Raw genomic sequence first — 21571 nt, forward strand, 5'->3', positions numbered from 1 at the left:
ACCACAAAAAGGAGGGTTTAAGTCAGAGCTGCTGCACCGGAATCTCGGGGCGGGGGGGACCCGGACCCTGCACATCAGCACAAGTGACCCTACTCTGAGCTAAGTTCAGGAAACCACACAGTACAGGTGACCCACCTGCAGAATCCCATGTGGTCTAGACTTTTCATTAACGTGGCACCTTTCCTTGGCACTGGGATGATCTGATGAGCAGTCTCTCCCCTCAGCTAGACGGTGAGTTACTTAAGGAGAAAGTCTGTAAGAATTGATCATTCTCTCCCACAGTGCGTGAGGGACAAGATACACAGTTCAAGGGATTTTTGGATAAAATTCTTTGTAAGACACTGATGTTGTACAACTCTCTACATGTACTAAAACCCACTGAAAGGTACAAGTTGAATTGTGTGATATGTGACTTATATCTCAGTAAAGCAGTTACAAAGCACTAGCAGATCCATCCAAACACGTTGCTCCCGGAAAGCCAGGTGAGACTCACTGCATCTCCAGGCTCGACATACTCACAGGATGCGCCACGAGGCACTGCTTCACGTGTACCAAGCCAGAGAACAGCCTGGTGGGCAGGAGGCAGGAGCTGGAGCTGCTCAGGACAACTTGGTCACCAACGATTCCATCCAGCTGAGCAAAGAGCTGCTTCTTCAGCTCTAGGTTTTCTGGAACACATTCCTGAAAAGGACATCTTCCAGTTACTACACAGGATCACCGCACTTAGACCCCAAGCAAAGCGTTTCATGTTTGAGTCATTCCAAAAAGAACCAATTAAGAAACGACCAGCAAAATTTAGGAACAGGGGAAAAACATGCTGCCAAAAAGTATGACGAATCTTGGTAACTCTGGAAACCAGGTGACGCAGATACGGGAACTGTATTTTCCAGTTGTGTGTCGGACTGAAAATTCTCATAATAAACAAGTCCTTCAACCGCGTTGGGGGTGGGTTCTACAAACAGAACACACGACAGCACTGCAGGCAAAGCGCTGGGATATCAACAGCAGTCATCACCACTTGTTTGTCCTGATCACCAGATCAACTTATCTTCAAGGAAGAATCTTACCTTCCTGAAATGAACAAACATGTTACATCCATAACTCCCAAAAGGCTTCCTGAGAGTCCGCTTCTAATTGGAAATCTTTTGACAAAGACCTTTGTTTCTAAAAATCTAAAATTACTTTAATAGGGCGGTAACGGGGGAGGCTAGAGAAGCAAATTCGGATTAAATACCGCAGATAACAACTGCTCGGAAATTCTGACGACGTACAGAAGGGGTTGGGGGTGAGAAGACGTTCTCGGACACCCAAGCACAGGCCCACGGGTGACGCACGTCCCTGGGAACGCGGTGCTCACGGCGGGTGCCGCCCTGCTGTGGAAGGAGGCGGAACAGAAGAGGATACTGGCTGGACATTCCAGAGCAACCTTCCCGCCTGCCACCCCCTGGGGAAATCCCACCAGGGTCACGCCTCCCCAGGAGGGTCCCTGAGCTCCCAATCCCTGGTGAATCGGGGGGAATGGTTCTCAGTGGGGTCAGATAACAGAATCAACTGGTGCTTGCTAAAGATGCAAATTCTCAGGCCCTCATCCCAGACCTACCGATTCAGACGTCCTGCGTGTGGAATCGAGGCGTCTGCATTTTTATCCAAACTTCTGATGACTTTTGTTCACTAAAGTTTGAGACCCACTATTCTGAGGTGTGATCCAAAGCGGGGGCCGACAGTGCTCTCAGTGGTTTGCTACCAAATCCATCCTCAAGGGTCTCCCACTCTGAGGTCAGGCTCCCCAGCCGCTTCCCCTCCACATACTGGCCGAGTGTGCCCAGGTGAGTCTATCAGCACTGTGGTAGCAGAAACGGCACAGACACCAGCAGATAACCGGAAGTGTGCAAAAGTCAAAGTGTAATGCACAAGTACTACCAGGAATTTTATCAGAATCACCCCCCAAAAATAAAATACTTTCAAGTTTAATAATATCTAATATAGTGAGATTAGCTGTGTAAATATTATGACATGAATTCCATTTCTAGACCATCTACAAGATTTTAAACGTTCTCCTCTAAGGGTAAGAAGTCAATACTGTGTCTGCTGGTACTTTTAAAAAATATAATCAAACCATGTGGAATTTTATTCAGAACAAAAGGTCACACAAGCACCACATCTCAAAGACAGGGGGAAAAAAACGGAGTCATTTAAGAACTGTGAAGCCCATTGTGTTACATCCCCTTATCAGAGGGGGAAGCTACAGTAGCTGCCTGGTTGTATTGAGTAATTCCTGGATCAGTTAGGTCTGCAAGTTGGGTTAAGTTTAAATGGAGCCTTGTAGTAACGCCAGGGGCTAAACGTGATGCAGATACAGTGTAAGCTAATAAAAGAGTCCCGTGAATGGCCTCATTGTGAGCCTGTCCTGCAGATTCTCCCTTGAAATTCTATGCCTTTCTTCAGATCATTTGATTATCAAAGAGGCAAGAACACTTGAACCAGAGGAAACCCAAACCTGCTACAATTATGCAAGGGTTTTAACGGCGCATCTGCTTGAAGTTTGATTGCTGTTGTTGTTAATAGTGACCCAGTTGTGTCCCATGTACTGGGCCAGGGTTACGCCTCTGTCCCTGTCAAGCCTTGAGCTCATCTCCTTGCTGTTACTCATGGCTTGCCTGAGGAAGGGGGCCTGCAAACTGTTACGCAGGACCGTCATCACTTGGGTGGATCACAAAGCTGAGAGCGGCTGCAGTCGCTGGGTTCCCACAGATGGCTGGGAGGGAAGCAGGGAAGGACAGCAAACAGCGAGAGACACACACCTCGCTCTCTCCTGACCTCAGCAGCGCGGCCGGGTGCGAATCCCCGGGTGGGCTCCTGGTGTCTTTCCGGGGCCTGTCTAGGGAAAGCCACCAGATGGGAAGTGTCAGAGTGAAACTTCTCTCACTGCTGAAGGTAATTAGCTGGACTTGGCTTAATTAAACTCTGACAGCATTTTCAAAGCAACTATTTGTGTTTCGTTTGTTTTGAGGTGGGAGAGAGACGCAGCCCATAATAAGTGATATTCTCACGCACAACCACAAGCTCAGGTTCTGACAATCAAAACTCTGGGGACAAGGAAAGCACTAAGGAACCTTCCAAGCATCACAGCTATTAATGGTGCCTCAAAGGGAGCTTACGCGTGACTTAAAAGATACTTAAAAGGGGGGTTCAGACACTTAAAAGGTGGGGTTACGTTTAAACACCCCTTTTCCCTTCCATTCTTGAAAGGAAGAAACTGAATGATGGTATTATAGGTCTAACTTTTTGTTCTCCCCCATTTACTTGAAATTTTAAAGTAAATAACGCATATACTTTAGTGTTTTATTATCAGTGAAAGTCACCAATGACAGCACCCGACCCATAGGCCTGTTTTGGAAAAGGGGCGTGGCCACGAGTCAGTGGACTGGATGAGCCCCAGGCAAAGGAGGCGCTGGACGAGAGCTCAACGCTGAAGTTTTTACCCACATGCTGTGCAACCGTATGCGTTTTCCAAAACAAATACTTTCATGGGGAAAATGAAATTTAGTTGATTTTTTTAAAGTCAATTCAGGCATTTTAGATAGGCATCCTGTTGCTAGAAAATCTACTTTGCTAATGCGAAATATCTGGAAGCAGTCTTCAATGTTCTTTCCAGAAAGAAAGAAAAACTAAATTAGAAGACTTTGGTACTTAAGGTATTTTACATGCAAAGAAGCTCTATTAGCCAATTTTATCAGGAAAGACATGGGAAGAAAGGAAATTTGAACTAAAATCCTATTGTAATCATGGCAGAGGGAATTCATTCTCAACTTGAAGATGGACATGATCTACTGTAAGTTCTGTCTCTTAGCACTAATTAAATCTCTTGCTTCAACCTGTTTAATCATCACCAATTTCTTTTCAGTATTTCTTGCAAGAGCACAATCTCTAAAATCCGTCACATCAAGAGACTGCTATGACTAGTCTTCTCAAGAGGTGCATGTCACGATTACCAAGGAAAAAAAAGACAAACCTCCTTGCTCTAGCAGAAATAGCATGTGTTAAAGAAAAACAAAGGAAAAGTACAAGTTGGCAATATCACAGGCAATAAACAGCACTGTGCCCTAACCAGAGGCTCATATCTTTCCTAAAAAATCAAAATAAAGGGCTTCCCTGCTGGCGCAGTGGTTGAGAGTCCGCCTGCCGATGCGGGGTACATGGGTTCGTGCCCCGGTCCGGGAGGATCCCACGTGCCGCGGAGCGGCTGGGCCCGTGAGCCATGGCTGCTGAGCCTGCGCGTCTGGAGCCTGTGCTCCGCAGTGGGCGAGGCCACAACAGTGAGAGGCCCGCGTACCGCAAAAAAAATAAATAAATAAAAATAAAAGTTTTTTTAAAGCATATTATAAGTCCTAAACAGAGTTCTACAATAATCTAGAACAAATCATACCCAATCAAGAGAGATCTTTCCAAAGCAAAACCCAGTGTGGGCTGTACTGAGGAATGTGACTTCCTGGGGATTAGGTGTGAGTATGACCAGGATGACTGGTTCGCTTTAAACAGGAGCCCTTCCTCACGTAACCACAGGGAACGGAGGCCAGGCAGAGGGGCACAGCATCAGCTGCTGTCCTAATGCGATGTCTATTTCCATCCTCATTCCAATGATTTTTTTTGTACCTTTTATGAAATCATTTATTTACAATTAAGTTAAAATGCTTGACATGAAAATATTATAATTTAAAATATTCACCATAAGCCTGCAATTAGCATATAGTTTCACAGCATCTCTAAATAAAGTGAGTATAAGCTCGTGGGGTCATACACGAATCACTGCGGCATTACGATTGCCCGTCCTGTCCTGCTAAACATTCAGAAAGCCACCAAGCCACGTGCTTCTTGCCAGATTCTGTAACAGAGCCATGACCTCTCACCTCTGGTCCTTAAATGTGAGTCTCTCCATCCCAAACCATGAAGTGTCCGGGAAAGTAGGGTGGGCTCACTGCTTCCATCACCCGCAGTCCCAGGCCACCCAACACCGAGGCGCTGGGCTTGCCTCCATCCTGCAGTCCTAATATCTTACCTCCCAGTCAGAAAAGACAACAGGTGAATTTAGAAAGACAGTTAATAGAAATGTATATATGCGTCTGTTTATGGGTTTGTGCGTGTGTTTACTGAAAACTGACCTGTGGCCTACAATAGAATTTAGCTAAAAATAGGCCCTCTTCAGATTCCTCCAACTGGCAGCGCAACAACTGTTAAAACAAGAAAATGTACATAACCCTGAAAACAAAGGTGCACAGGCAAATTCACGCTAAATATTTTAAAACTTAAAAAAGAAGAGTATGTATGCTAATAAAAGCTTCTCCCGTAAACTGAGGGAGACGCCTGCTTCCAGTCATGTGAGGGACCAGGAGACCTAAAAGTCCTCCCTCCACAGACTGGATCACTCCACATAAAAGCAGTCATCCTTCTAACTGACAGCTGACCTCTCAGGAACGTAAGGAAAAGCAGAGCAGCCAGCACTAGAGGGACCTGTGACCCTCAGGGGAGGGAGGACGTTCAAATGACCGCAGGAAGAGCCGAACCAGAGGCCATAGGATTCAGGGAGCTGCAGTCAGGGCCCCTGTGATACAGCCGAGACCCTCAAAAGGCTATATCTTCAGGAACTGGCCAACTAGTTTAAACCAAAAACAGCCCATCTGCTGAGGGAGAAGACAGGGAGCTTGTCTTGATCTGGGCTCCAGCTGGGAAGGTCACAGGGTGGAGGGAGAGGAAAACAAATATGTGAATTCATATTCATGAGCCTGAATTTCACCCAGGTTTGGGGTTCAAAATTATACTACACATGTGGTCTGGACACTCACAAGCTGAGAAAGTTACATAAAAATCTCTCCCAGGCTGGTGATGATACTACCAGGAGACACACACTCAAGAAGACCCTGGAGGCACACCTGCTGAAGAGGCCTCACCTCTCCTCGGATTCACAAGTAAAGACACACTGAAGAAAACAAACCACCGACAACTGTAAACACGCGAGACCACGTGGACACAGCGAAGGACAGAACCTCGCGTAACTGAAAACTAGGAGAGCCTAGTAAAATAAGTATGTTTAAATTAATTAAAACTATAAGAAAGGAATCAAACCCGGAAAGACCAGGATGATCTGGAAAAGCACTAAGTATAATATCTAGAAATTGGAATTAAAAATAAAGTTACTGAGTAAGTTAAGCAACAGGATAAACACAGCTGAAGGGAAAATTAATGAACAAAACAGAGGCCAGGAAAGGACCCAGAATGCCACACAGAAAGGCAAAAGTTGACAGGTCATCAAGGAGAATCAGACAGACCTACCATATGCTGTGATCTTTCCATACCCCTCTCTCAATTATTATGGAAAAGCATTCAAAAATTCAGGGAGCACATGGGAGAAATAAACACAAGTAACAAGCTTGATCTACTGGACATGGACAGCCTTGCAGCCAACTGCAGAAAATACACATCCTTTCCAAACACACAGAACATTTATCAACGGTGCCAACGTACTAAATTACAACGCAGGCTTCGGTAATCCAAAGGACTCATATCACATGAGCCATTTTCTCTAATTACAACGTCTTTAAGACAGAAATCACAAACAAGACATTACCCAATAGACTTGGAAAATTGAAAATTAACTTCCAGATAGTTCATGGGTCAAAATGAAATCCTAATGGAAATTAAAATATACTTAGCATTGAGCAGCAATAAAATGTTGCCCATCAAAGTATGTGAGTTCAGCTAAAACAGCTCTGAGAAGTAAGTCCAAAATCCAGTTTAGGAAATCAGAAATAGAACAGAATAAATCTAAAGAAAATAGAAAGACCATAATAAAGATAAGAACAGAAACCAATACCCAAATTCGTCCCATAAAGACTGGTAACATGGCGAACCTCTGGAGAAGCATCTCTGCCCAGTCACTGGGCACAGGTCTCCACGCTCAGCCCCAGGCCTCCACTCACCTAGGAAACCTTCCGCAGGCCCACAGCTTCAATCACCGACCTGGAAAGTCGACTCACATTTATTTCTCCTTCTCAGACCATCGTCACACGGATGCTTCATCTAATCTGGTCCCCTTCTCTAGCGCCAGCTGATATATTAACTTGCCAGTACAGAAAGAAGAACCCTAACAATCTATTAATCTAATGATCTACAGAAAAGCAGCATCATAATTCCAGTCCCCTGCCTACAAGATCACTAGGTTTACCTTAGTGAGCCTCATTATCTTGTAAAATGTTTCTAAAACATCAGATTTATGGGATAAAAAATATTTATAATCAGCAATGCAGTCTAACAGTAAGCAACAAATTTTTCCTAAACACCTGCTATATACTTAAAGATGCAGTAAAGCCGTTTCCTCCAGTAACCATCTGACCACATCTGGGTGTACTGGGATACAAATAAACATGGTGCAAACTCCAAGACTGGGGAGGAGCAGCTGTATATTCCTACATTCAGAAAAGCTGCCTCACATGTAGGAGAAAATAAAAGTATTAGGAGAACACTGCCCATCTTTTGAACTGTCACTTTAAAAATGGTTATATTTTTAAAAACATCAGTACTGGAAAACAGGATTCAAAGATGCAAGTCCCACGAGAGCAGGAATTCTTACTTTTCGTTTATGGCTATATCCCCAGCTCCAAGAGCAGTCGGTAAACGCCTGTTGAATCAATTAACGAAGTAATGAATGACAAGTTCTGTAACGTGGTAATCAATTTAATACAACTTCAGTGGATGCGTATTTACTGCCCTCTAGCCTCACATTACTTTAGAGGAAATGACTAAAGTGGGCTGAAGAGCAAACACAGGACATTTCCTGCCTTTGTGCAGCCCATGGGGCAGTACTAGCTGTTCCTGGAGCTGTGGGACACGTGCAGTGGATGGGCCCCGTAAGCATGACGCCTACTACCTGCTGGCGTTCCCCCCATTTATTCAGCTACTAGCCACGCTGCTAATCCCACAGATAGTTCTCCATTGTAAGCATGACCTCTGGCATTTTTTAATAGAAGAAAAGTCTCTCGCCTGCATCCAATGCAATGACTTCCGCCTCACGCCCAGTATAAAGCAGGACACTGCGCCACGTCCCACTGAAGCCTCTCGTGGTGTATGTGGCTGTGTACTGGTCTAGAAGTATTTGGGAATCTTGCAAAAGTAGATCCACTGAGGTGACCTTGGGTAGATGGAAGTCTGAAATTGACGGACAAGTCACGAAACATTAGCTTTAACGTGTGCATTTAAACACAACTCTACTGAGGAACTAGTCTATGCAAGGAACTTTGCCAAGAAACAGAAGAAGATGCAGTCCTTGCTTTTCAAGAAGCGCAAGTGCTGGTGGGGAACATAGATGCACGTAGCCATAAGAGAGCAGGCAAGGTGCTGTAACAAAAAAGCAAGCAGAGGGCTTCCCTGGTGGCGCAGTGGTTGAGAGTCCGCCTGCCGATGCAGGGGACACGGGTTCATGCCCCGGTCCGGGAAGATCCCACATGCCGCGGAGCAGCTGGGCCCATGAGCCATGGCTGCTGAGCCTGCGCGTCCGGAGCCTGTGCTCCGCAACGGGAGAGGCCACAGCAGTGAGAGGCCCGCGTAACGAAGAAAAAAAAAAAGCAAGGAGAACGACACAAAGGCACCACACCAGCGGGCCATGCCTGTCCACTTGCCTTGAGGACAGACAGACACTCCCAGTGCCATCCGGTCAAAGTCAGAATACTAATGTAGTATCACAAACTGCTCTTAAGTGGAATTACTGGAGAAAAAACACACACATAATAACAGAAGGAACATTAAAATGTTCCCATCTGGCCTCCAAAAGGTCTCATTTACCACCACACCCCAGGGCCAGCACTGCACAGCAGGGGATGTGCAACAACTGAGCTGTGGAGACTGTTCCACTTTGGCCACGGTAGGCTGGACTGCTTGGACAAGCCCTCCTGCTGAGAACAACTTTTAAAAAGCTGAAAATGTATTATTTTAAAAATCAGTTTGAAGTTACTGGGAAGCAACCAAAGCATTGAGGAACCGCGGGGCCAAGGCTCAGGTCAAAGGGGAAGCAGAGCTACGAGCCTAACACTTGACTCCACCTTCATCCTCAAGGTACCTGTGTTTTGCAGAAGCACAGACAAAATGCCTGCAGAGATAAGCAGAGCTTTTTGCAGCTTTTTGCAGCGATGAGGGAAAATCAGCTCCCAAGGCTGTAACTGCCAGGACTTGTAGCTCGGACCCTCAAGGGCTGTACCCTGGAAGGAACAGGAACCAGCTTTCACACGCCTCAATTCATCCCAATCCACGACTAAATTAGGGACCTGTGCCCCCAGCCTGGCTTTCTTCCAGGGAAGCTCCTCTGCAGGAAAGAGCCTCAAGCAGAGCCTTAGCGTTTCATAACAATGTCTCACAAACAAAACAAAACAGATGGAGGAGCCTGGACTGGAAGCCAAGAGAGAACACAGGCTTTAGAAACAGACCCACAGGACAGCCGGAGAGTCCTGCTATCAGACATGAGAATAGCTGTAAGTAATGTTTAAGGAACTAAGAGATATTAAATAATTTTACCATATAACTAGAAGCTATACAAAGAATCAAATGGAAATTCAACTGAAAAATACAATTAAAAACTTTAAAAGATAGACTTAAAAGCAGGTGAGACTTAGATAAAGAAATAATAGCTTGGAAGGTACGTCAGGATAAAATACCCAGACTGAAGTACTGAGAGACAAAGGGATGGAAAGTACAGCAAAGAACACAAGGAAAGCATGTGGAGATGCTGAAAAGTTCTAACATACAGGTAAGTATAGTCCCAGAAGAAGGGAGGCGGGTTACAAAGAAATAGAGACACAGAGAGGCAGAAGCAATATACAAATAGGTAATGAATTTCCAAAATTGATTTTAAAAATTATTGTAAAATGATTATGATAAAAGGACCTCCAAAGAATGCGATGCTATAATCATTAAAGCAAGCAAGACTATTCTTCAGTATTTGATGAAATAGGAAAGTACACCAGACGTGATGCTAGGTGAATAAAGAGTGTAATATTCTTTCTTATAACTTTATAATAAATATACATAAAATATGGGAAGGAAATACAGAAAATAGTGATAGGGACCCCATCGCTGGGCAATAGGCATTTTCCAAGTTTTCTAATGTCTACAATTACAATGAACTACTTTATATGCAGAAGAGTGTTGATTATTGAAAGCAGGATATGATTTTGTATTACAGTAAGATTAAAATTATGTTGAAATATGTATTTGGAAAGATGTACATAAAATATTATTAAGATTATAATCTTAGAGTGATGGCATTAAAAGTGATTTTTTTCCTCTATTTTTCAAGTTTTTTATATTAGTTTTAAGGCAGGGCAATGTTTAAGGACGGTGTCAGGAAGTATAAAGAGTCTGAGATTTTTGCTGCTTGCAGGCTAACAAGTTAACCTGCCACAGTTTCACAGATGCTCTTAGAAGACACAAGACTCTTTGGTCAGAGACAAAAGACTGTTACTGACAGGATATCGGGCAGCACGAGCTTCATGTTCACATCGCCCTCAAGTCCCACAGGGGTGATGCAAAGGGACCCAAGTGGATCCTGGGTTTGTGTCACAGCTTAGGGAACATAAATCCTTTACGACTGACTACAAGCAAGTTGACCGACCTGTGCCCCAGGGGGAGACGGCAAAGTGGCCCTTTACTCTAGAGGGAGACACTCTCCCCGTCTTCCAAGGCTGTGAGTTATTCGAGCATCCGTGAAAAGCTAGTCTAGAATGAAAGGGCAGTCGGTGCCTCTGCTCACAGGATGTGCAGAAACACAAGACCCATGGGGAATCATCTCCCCGCAGCTAGGTCCCCATGTAACCAAGAAAAAGTGTTTTCTGGTCTCTTTTCCCATGTGCACTGAAAAGAAAAAAGGTAACGAGTCTCACAATAAAGAGTGTTGGCCCAAGGATGACTTTAAGAATCCATTAAAATTCTATATCAGTCCTATACCTCTGGTCTAAGAAAGGAAAAGTCCCCTCCCCACTGCAGACCTTAAAGGGTTGCACAAGCACCAACACCCCCAATGGTTTACTCGTCTGGCAACAGCTGATGAGAACACATACCCCACCAACAGGTGTGCGTTTACTCAGAGCCTCTGGATTAACAAAACTGCAATCCTTCCTGATTTAAAAAACAAAACAAACTTCTGAAGCCCTGAGTCAGAGCCTTAAATTAAAAGGGGATGAGTTCTATTTTAAGAACCGAGGAGTAATTTACATAAACAAGGGAAGCGCGTTACAGAAGAAATGATGGAATAATGGAAGGTAACACAACACTGTTATTTTTATTATTCTTAATTGAATAATAAGAATATTAATATTGAAGATTAAGAAAATTAATATTAAATTGAATACTGATAATATTTTAAAAAAAAAAAAAAGAACCAAGGAGAAGCTGTCTGCAGCTCTGTTACCCACTGGTCATCAGCTGATTCGCTGACCTGGCTAGTTTTCCCTTTCTGCTCACTGAGGAGACCACCTCTTCATCAAGCAAGACCCCCTCTGCGTGCAGATGCAAGGACGTGAGGACAGTCAGAGCGCTGCGCGGGGGGCTTGCCCTCATCTTACGCAGCCACCTGTGCCACAGAAACATCTAACCTTGTACATCGCGTGTGGCTTCGGCAGTGGAGCACAGCTTTGTGTGTCACGCCACTACGTTAACTGAAGCAAGGTCTTGGCTAAAGACCTCCAAGGCCAGCTCAAAGGCAGGCTCAGCTTTAACTGAGCGTTAAATAACGCCCACACCTGCCCATTGGTTAATCCAACAACAGTGTCAGGGAAATTCCTTGGTACTCCTGTGATATTAAAATATTAAATATTTTAAAATATTAAAATATTGCTTGCTAAGTACTTAAAAAAAAGTCCTTCTCTTGTGGCAAAACCATTTTATAATTTAGTGTTTAAATTTTCAGCAATCATTTCTTGTAAGTCTATATATATGCCAAAAAGAGTAACCTGTGGCTGAGTTTTTCTGTTCATGTTATAACAGCTTCTGGTGCTGAGAGCAGATTGACGATGTTACTCCCAGCGCAGACAGACACCCCGGCAAGGACACAATGAGGCCCACTAATTTTCCAATACTTAGGACCAGTCTCAGACATAAAGTTCTCAAAGTCCAAATGTCAACAAGAAAACTCTAAGGGAATAATCGGGAACAATTGTGGTTCAACATCTGACTCATTCAATATGTGATACAAATACATCTTAATTCACTGAAATGACTGGAGACAAAAGCACAAAAAACCTACCATTACTGAAAACCCACTGTAGGTGGGGGAAGGGAACTGAAATAAAAACCCTTATCCCTGGGGGAGGAAAAGGAATGCATGCTAGGTCCCCCCTTATCTCTCCCCTCCACCCCACCTCCCATCCCCAAGCCCCAGGGACACAGTGCCTGCCTGAAACTAAGGCTTATCAGAGCCCCAAGGAAAGACCCTTCCCCAGGCTAGCAAGGATTAAGTAACGAGTAACAGAAGAATACTTCTGGGAAGGGACAGGGCAGGAACATGGAAAGAGATCCTCTCCGAGGGCAGTGCAAAGGGAAGACTTAACGATATTGAGGGAAAAGCCCTCTGGCCAGCAGTCCTCATCTTAAACACAAGGTATTGCTAAAGGAATTTGAAACCTGTAAGCGCCAAGGGTGACTATAGCAATTTAAAAACCTTAACACTTGCCCAACTCCTAACTAGATTAGCTCAAATCCTCACAATAAAAGCCTGTTTGTAATGAGGTGGATGGACCTAGAGTCTGTCATACACAGTGAAATAAGTCAGAAAGAGAAAAACAAATACCGTATGCTAACACATATATATGGAATTTAAGAAAATAAATGTCTTGAAGAACCTGGGGTAAGACAGAAATAAAGACACAGACCTACTAGAGAATGGACCTGAGGATATGGGGAGGGGGAAGGGTGAGCTGTGACAAAGCGAGAGAGAGGCATGGACATATGTACACTACCAGACGTAAGGTAGATAGCTAGTGGGAAGCAGCCGCATAGCACAGGGAGATCAGCTCGGTGCTTTGTGACCGCCTGGAGTGGTGGGATAGGGCGGGTGAGAGGGAGGGAGACACAAGAGGGAGGAGATATGGTGACATATGTATATGTATAACTGATTCACTTTGTTATAAAGCAGAAACGAACACACCGTTGTAAAGCAATTATACTCCAATAAAGATGTAAAAAAAACACAAAAGCCTCACAGGAGGAAAGGCCAAATCCCAGGCATAGATCTGCCGTCCTACTCAGGATGTCTGACTTTCCAAAACAAAAAATTGTGAGGCTACAAAAAAGTGCACACCCAGGAGACAAAGTGATCATTAGAATCAGACTCAGATATGATTCAGATGGTGGGATAATCTGACGTCGAATTTTAAATGATTAATACACTAAAGGCTCTAAAGGGAAATTGTGGACAATATCACACGGGTAATGTTAGCAGAGAAATAGAAACTAGAAGAGAATATCAGATATGCTAAAAATGAAAAACAAAGGAAGATGAAGGTTGCCTCTGACTGACTTATCCGTAGACTCAACACAGCTGGGAAAGAATCAGTGAACTTAAAGATCAGTCAAAGGAGATCATCCAAAGTGAAAAACAAAGAGCAAAACGACAGAGAAGCGCATATAAAACATGCAAGACCTGCAGGAAGAATATCAAATGACCTAACATATGTGTAACTGAAATCCCGAAGTTTCTACAGACAGGGAATGGGGCAGAAGAAAACACTCAAAGAAATCATAAGAACATTCCAGAACTAATGAAAGTCCCAAATCACATAGGCAAGAAGCTCAGACAACACAATGCTGGGTAAGTACCCCTCTTTACCCCCGAATCCACACACATCTAGGTATATTATATTCAAATTGTTGAATATGGAAGACAGAGAAATACTGAAGGCAGTCAGAGAAAAAGTCACTTAATATACAGAAACAAAATGAAGAGTTGGAAGAGGGGCTTCCCTTCCCTGGTGGCGCAGTGGTTGAGAGTCCGCCTGCCGATGCAGGGGACACGGGTTCGTGCCCCGGTCCGGGAGGATCCCACGTGCCGCGGAGCGGCTGGGCCCGTGAGCCATGGCCGCTGAGCCTATGCGTCCGGAGCCTGTGCTCCGCAACGGGAGAGGCCACAACAGTGAGAGGCCCGTGTACCGCAAAAAAAAAAAAAAAGAGTTGCAAGACTTTTTGTGAGAGATCATAGAAGATGGAAAGTCATGGGGTGATATTTTTAAGTGCTGAAAGAAAGAAACCCGTTAACTCAGAATGCTACTATAGCCAGTAAAACTATTTCAGAAATATGTTCAGAAATGAAGAAACAAGAACTTTTCTGAGAAGAACAACAATTTAGGGAATTCATTCCCAGCCAACCTGTGAATCTATGAATAGGAACAAATTTTAAAGGAAAGTCTGCAGGCAGAAGGAAAAAAGTAACCAGACAAAAAACTGGATTTATACAAAGAAATGAAGAACACTGGAAATGGGTAAACAAAGGTAAAATCAATGTTTTGTTTTCAGTTGCTCTAAAATATAAGTGAACACCCAAAGCAAAAATGGTAGCAGTGCATTGAAATGGATTACATTAATTTATTTTCAAGTACTGAACCAGCCTTGCATACCTGGGATAAATCCCACTTGGTCATGATATATAATTCTCTTTGTATTTTTTTAGATTTGATTTGCTAACATTCTGTTAAGGATTTTTTTTTTGAATTTTAGAATTTTATTTTATTTATTTTTTTATATACAGCAGGTTCTTATTAGTTCTGTTAAGGATTTTTACATCTACGTTAAGGAGAGATAAGTCTTTCCTAGACCTCCTCCTACCTAAAATGTGTTTTTGTAATAAAGACCGGATATAAAACTCTAACACAGAGACTTCCCTGGGGGTCCAGTGGTTAAGACTCCCCGTTCCCAATGCAGGGGGTCCGGGTTCGATCTCTGGTCAGGGAACCAGATGCCACGGGCATCCCACAGCTAGGAGTCCATACACTGCAACTAAGAATTCCGCACGCCATAACTAAGACCCGGCACAGCCAAATAAATAAATAAATAAATATTAAAAAAAAAAAAAAGTCTAACACTCCTTAAGTCACTGTCGAAACAACTGTGTTACATACGTATCCGCCAGCCCCAGAGAAACGTCTCTGAAGGAAGTAAAACAAAAGTGATCAGGAAGAAAATACTCATGAAGGTTCTGGAAGGGAATGTTAACGTCAGTCAGAATTAACATTTAGACCAGATTGTAACCAGAGGTCACACATAACCGCAATGTGATTAAGAAAATCTGAGCCAGACGCAAGCGGGAAGAGATACGGGAACATATGTATATATATAACTGATTCATTTTGTTGTGAAGCTGAAACTAACATACCATTGTAAAGCAATTATACTCCAATAAAGATGTTAAAAAAAAAAAAAGAAAATCTGAGCCAAGATTTAAAAATCAGAGATAAAAATTCCAACTTCTCACTTGCTTGGTTAATGTGAAAAATCAGAAGGTCTGGGCCACTCTAGGTGCCCTTCCTGGGGCTGAGTGCCACCTGTTCCTGTTGGAAGGCCGTCAGTTTCCCTGCCCACCTAAGCTGGTCTCTCTAACTCTGTGAGGACAGCTGATGCGGAAGCGAGTTCACATGAAATGCAACACGCATCCAATTCTTGGATCATGGTGGGAGACACATCGCTAGAGCCTGTGGCACTAAACTGAGCCGGAGACCTTACATTCGCTTCTAGCTCCGAAATTCAGTCTGATACGAGAAGATAAATCCTGACCTGGCGCTCACTACCTGTGTCACCTTGGTGAGTTTGGTTCCCTGGTCTGTAGGTGGGGATTCACCCCCCCACACACACAAGGACTGCAGGATGGTCCCTCTTTGCCGGGCTTTGCTCCGTGCCGGGCGCTGCTCAGGTGCTGACACAAGAGGCGCTGCTTTAATTCACAGACGCTCACGCAGGTCTCATGACAACGGAGCAGCTGTAGGTTCCGCCGCCACCTCACTTTACAGAGGGCGAGGCCGAGGCACTGAGAAGCTGGGTGAGGCAGTCCCCCTCCGAAGCCGGACTCTTCAACTTCCTGGACGCCGAGTCAATAATGCTAAAGGTCTTTTCAAAAAGTTACAGAATATTTTGATTCATTCATCTGCAAATAAACTAGAGGAAGAAACTCAAAGCACCACATAGGTCAAGGGTTAGCTAATGCTGTGTCATCTTCTAATTTGCATTTTTTTTCCTTAATGGTTCTCACGTTGGAAGATGTCTTACAATCAACAGCATCGTCAATATAGTGTCATACAGCACGTTCACAGGTAATTCACTCAAACATATTCCCCGAGGTTTGGAAACAAACGCGCCAGCAGAAGCACAGTGCGAGGCAGAGGCTTGGTCAGATGTGCAAAGGTAAGTAAAACGAGCGGTTATTTCCCTCTAAACAGTAACCAAAAGGGCAGGCCCTGCCCAGGGGAACAGCAGGGACCAAGACAAGTGACCCAGTTCAGGGCCAGGCAGGCTTATGCTCCAGACCAGCCGCCCAACGGAAAAACGACATGAGTCATGTACACAGTTCTCAGTTTCCCAGTAGCCACATTAAGAGAGCAAGAAGAAATCGGTGCACTTAGTTTCACCAACCTATTTTACTTAACTGAATATACCCAGCTATTGTCATTTCAGCATATAATTGGCACTAAAAATTATCGAGATATTTTACATCCTTTTCTTTTTTCCTCAGCAAGTCTTTGAAATCCAGTGTGGATTTTACACCTGTGTCAGTTTGACCAGCATTGTTTCAAGTGCTCCAGCCACACGGGGCCTGCAGTAGCCACACGGGCTGGGCGGTTCTGGGCCCAGGGACACCTGCTAACAAAGTAGCAACAGCATCCATTCCGCCAACAGTTACAACCAAAACTCACAGTGCAAATCTCTCAAGAGCCACTTTAAAAAGTGTGTTCAGGGACTTGGTGGCACAGTGGTTAAGAATCCACCTGCCATTGCAGGGGACGCGGGTTCGAGCCCTGGTCCGGGAAGATCCCACATGCCGCGGAGCAACAAAGCCCGTGCGCCACAACTACTGAGCCTGCGTTCTAGACCCTGCGAGCCACAACTACTGAAGCCCACGCACCTAGAGCCCGTGCTCCACGACAAGAGAAGCCACAACAGTGAGAAGCCCGCACACTGCAATGAAGAGTAGCCCCTGCTCGCCACAACTAGAGAGAGCCCACGCGCAGCAATGAAGACCCAATGCAGCCAAAAATTTTTTTAATTTTTAAATAAATAAAAAGAAACTCTGGTATTTCCTGAGCATTTCAATCCGTACCTGGTACGTGGTAAGCACTTTGTATACCTTTTCATTTCATTCTCAGAATAATCATCCTCATGTATTACACGTTTTAGAAATGTGAGAGCTGATTTGCGCAGAGCTGAGGACTTGCCAAAGCTCGTGTAACTAGGAAGAAACAGAAGCGGGACCTGAACCCATGTCTGTCGGTCTCCCAGGGCCGGGTCTCGATCACTGCACCCTCAGGTGCCCCCAATGAACCTGCCAGAGAATCCGTGTGTTTTATTACCACACAAGTAATACATGTTCATTGCTGAAAATTCAGAAAACATGACCAAGGAAAAAGACAAACCTCACAAAACTCCGCCTCCAGGAGGTAATCATTTATTGGCACCTGTGTTTTTTCCCAGCATTTTCCCTGAAAAGTCAGATCACTGCACAAATTGGTTCACGCTCTGCAACTTTCCAGCCATTGTAGCAGAAGTTTGTTAAGACACACGGTGCTTAGTTTTACTCAAGAAGAAAATGGGGCTTCCCTGGTGGTGCAGTGGTTGGGAGTCCGCCTGCCGGTGCACGGGGCACGAGTTCGTGCCCCGGTCCGGGAAGATCCCACGTGCCGCGGAGCGGCTGGGCCCGTAAGCCATGGCCGCTGAGCCTGCGCGTCTGGAGCCTGTGCTCTGCAACGGGAGAGGCCACAACAGTGAGAGGCCCGCATACCACAAAAAAAAAAAAAAAAAGTATGTTCATAAATAGACAGCATAAACCAAGCAACACAGCCTGGAAACTGATTAAATATTAAAATAAAGGATTTTGTACCTAAGGTTTTTAAATAATTGCTACAAATCAGTAAACAAAAGTTACAGTATTTTGTTTAAATGGGCAAAGAATATGACAGTTACTTCACCAGAAAACCAAGGAAGAGGGAAGGGGGAGCAGCTCAAGTATCCAACCTCTCAAGTGATCAGGGAAACGGAACTCAGGACTCTGCACAGGGAGAGACTGGTAAATACTTCTGATGAGAAAATAAGGTGATGTGCGTCAAAGGCCGTGTGTGTGTGTGTGTGTGTGTGTGTGTGTGTGTGCGCGTGTGCGCGCACACGTGTGTGTGTCTGATGGTACACCTGCCATACAGGACAGAAGGTCAATGCTTAATCGCACACCCTAGCCACTCACATGAATGTAAGAAAAACGTGCCTCCTTTACGATCGGGCTGGATGGCTGGGCGGCCCCCGGCGCGGAGGAGGGGCTGACGGTACTGGAACGCTCCCCAGTCCCCAGTCCCCAGGTGCAGGCAGCGTGGGTCTTGGTCGCTGGGGAAAGGAGGGTCCAGGAGAGGGGCGTCAGGCAGGGGAGGGGAGGGAGGGGGAGGGGCAGGAGCGCCTGGAAGCTGGAACCTGTCTCTGGACTCACTCTGTGCCTCTTCATGCCATCAGGACGGTCAGGATGTCAGGATCTGGGGGTGAGACCTGGGCCTGCAGGGATGGGGAGTGGGAGGGAGCGAACCACACAGGGGTCCCCCCCAGCTCAGACAGGGAGCACGTGAGCTAAGCCACGTGGTGGGAAATCCTTCGTCTCCAATCTAGTTTCTGTTTTCCTGAGACACGGATATAAGAGATACTTCATTTTCCTCTCCATTCTAAGGAAAACAGTGCAAAACCATGAAAATGACCTGGGGTCTAGGATTAAGGAAGCACTGGGGGATCTCCCTGGTGGTCCAGTAGGTGAGACTCCGCACTCCCAACGCAGAGGGCCTGGGTTTGATCCCTGGCCAGGGAACTAGATCCCACGTGCATGCCGCAACTAAGAGCTCGTGTGCCACAACTAAAGATCTCACGTGCTGCAACAAAGATCCTGCGCCGCGACTAAGACCCGGCACAGCCAAAATTTAAAAAAAAAAATTTTTAATAAAAACTAAATTAAAAAAATTTTTTTAAATAAAAAATAAATTACAAGGAAGCACAGGGTGCAACAAGAACAGTCTCACAGTTGCCGGATGATCAGGTTCTGAAGAGCCACTAGAAAACTACGCTGTGTGTGAAAGTATCCTGGCTTTCAAACATCAGTGAGCCATTCAAAACATTTTGCTTTTAAACTGTATGTGGCCAGATTCAGCCGTTGGTACCGCCCGGGGCCTCTGTGCTGACAGCTCTTGTGACCTCACGGGATGGGGGCCACACAGCCAGGGGACCAAGCCCAATGCCCAGCACCCGCACCGCCGACCTGACAGTAACACAGTCTCTATCCCAGAAGCAGGAATGGAACGTAGAACGAGACCCTCGGTTCGGGTGGGGGTGGGGAAACACAATAAAGTTTCACAAAATTCTGTAAGGATCAAAAGAAAGCGAAAAACAGAAACAGGTAATTTGTGAGGTGGCAGGACTCAAGATAACTCATTTTTAGAACAATGACTCTCACCTATTCTAACATTTCAGGAATAACGTCTCAGGAAAGTACCCAAAACGTATCTGGTTAATTGGACCTAAGTCACAGGGTAATTCAGTTGTACTCTCAACGCTCTTCATAAAAGACATCAGTTTCCATCTCTTAATCTCTGAAGAAGGGGATTCCCTACTTAGAGGTGAGGGAGACAGTAGACAGTTAATAAAAATATCGGGGTACAGGGGCTTCCCTGGTGGCACAGTGGTTAAGAATCTGCCTGCCAAGGCAGGGGACACAGGTTCGAGCCCTGGTCCGGGAAGATCCCACATGCCGCGGAGCAACTAAGCCCGTGCGCCACAACTACTGAGCCCACAAGCCACAACTACTGAGCCAGTGTGCCACAACTACTGAAGCCCACGTGCCTAGAGCCCGTGCTCCGCAACAAGAGAAGCCACCGCAATGAGAAGCCCGTGCACCGCAACGAAGAGTAGCCCCCGCTCGCTGCAACTAGAGAAAGCCCGCGCGCAGCAACAAAGACCCAACACAGCCAAAGATAAATAAATAAATAAATAAAATTTGTTTAAAAAATATATATATATCAGGGTACAAACGAAAAAGCGTGGTGGGTATGTGGCCCTGCATTCTACAAAGAGCAGCAGTTGGACCTCAGCCACAGCTGCTGAGAATCGCTCCATTTAAGGGCAGAAAAGAGTCAGGGTCGTAAGGCAGTGACAATATGTGTTTCATACTTTCCTGCACTTTTTCCATAACCAACTGGCTTTATGCATAATTATTGCATGGAATTCCACCCATATAAATGACTGTCACTAGTAACACTTTCCCACAGCCAAACCAAGTATTCCAAGGGTCAGTTTAGGAAAGAACAAGAGGACAGGAGGACGACTTGGAATAAACACAGCCTCCTGCCCCTCAGGTGCAGGGGGGCCCCAGCTGCTGAGACCAGCTGTGCCCACAGGGGACACGGGAAACTCCCCCTCCCCCCAAGCCCTCCCAGCCAAAACCCCAGCCCCTCCTCAGCCACGGGTCCGGCCCCAGAGCCACACTGGCACATGGGGGCCGCTCAGTGCGGGGGCCTCCCCCGGAGGGGACAAGCCCTCACACCACCAGCAGCTCATGTGATGAGAGGCAGTGGCTCAGCTGAAGCAACGCAGGAAAGCCCCGACACTCCCCGTAACACACGGATTAATAGCAGGAAGGGATGCCGTAAAGTGTTCCAAGCGTGAAAGCACCTCCTTCAGGAAGGCCTCCGCCTTGGCCTGGCTGAGTCACCACCCCTCGCAGGCTCCCCACCCGATCGCAACACACACCGTGGGCCAGGGGAAGCTCGGCCAGGACGACAGGAGCTCGGTCCCTCGCACAAAGGTGCGGCTGGTGCGTGCTGGCGACTAGGCTCCTGAGTGACAGGCAGGCCGCTCTGCCCTGGGCGGCCGGGTCTGACACAGCACAACCCAGCTCCTAAAAGGTGACAGCCACCAACTTGAAAGAAACCTTCTGACCATTTCCCCAGTTGTTCAAACAGATACGCCGGGCAACAAGCCTTTGAATATTGACTTTCAGATGAAAATAAACACCGCGGTGGCTCCGAGTAAGCAGCTCTGAGCCCTGGATGCCTGTGGCACCAGGAACAGCAGGGGCCCGAGAGCTGGGGGGAACAAGCGCCAGCCCGGGGCCCCCAAGGCTCCTGCGGCAGGATGCTGGGCCCCCGGACTTTCACCAGCACGGAGTTATGCCCCAGGTGTTCCTGGGTGTTTTGTAATATTAAATTCCCAGATTCCCTCATATGCCTTACAATACACCTCTGAGAAAGGTAGGACCCCATGACGTGCTGTATGGTACCTAAGGTTCTCGGTCAACAATGACCACCCACCACCA

General features: G+C 45.8%; 1 protein-coding gene across 1 annotated transcript in view; it reads right to left on the reverse strand.

Moving 5' to 3' along the window:
• The window catches only part of CRYL1 (crystallin lambda 1), a 73025-nt gene that overhangs the window by 23631 nt on the left and 27823 nt on the right, over positions 1-21571 (reverse strand). Inside the window, exon 4 of the mRNA XM_079902642.1 lies at positions 520-681. Coding sequence (XP_079758768.1) covers positions 520-681 — 162 coding nt within the window. The remainder of the gene's footprint in view (positions 1-519; positions 682-21571) is intronic.

The sequence above is a fragment of the Stenella coeruleoalba genome (assembly GCF_951394435.1).
Source record: "Stenella coeruleoalba genome assembly, chromosome: 18".
Classification (NCBI taxonomy): domain Eukaryota; kingdom Metazoa; phylum Chordata; class Mammalia; order Artiodactyla; family Delphinidae; genus Stenella; species Stenella coeruleoalba.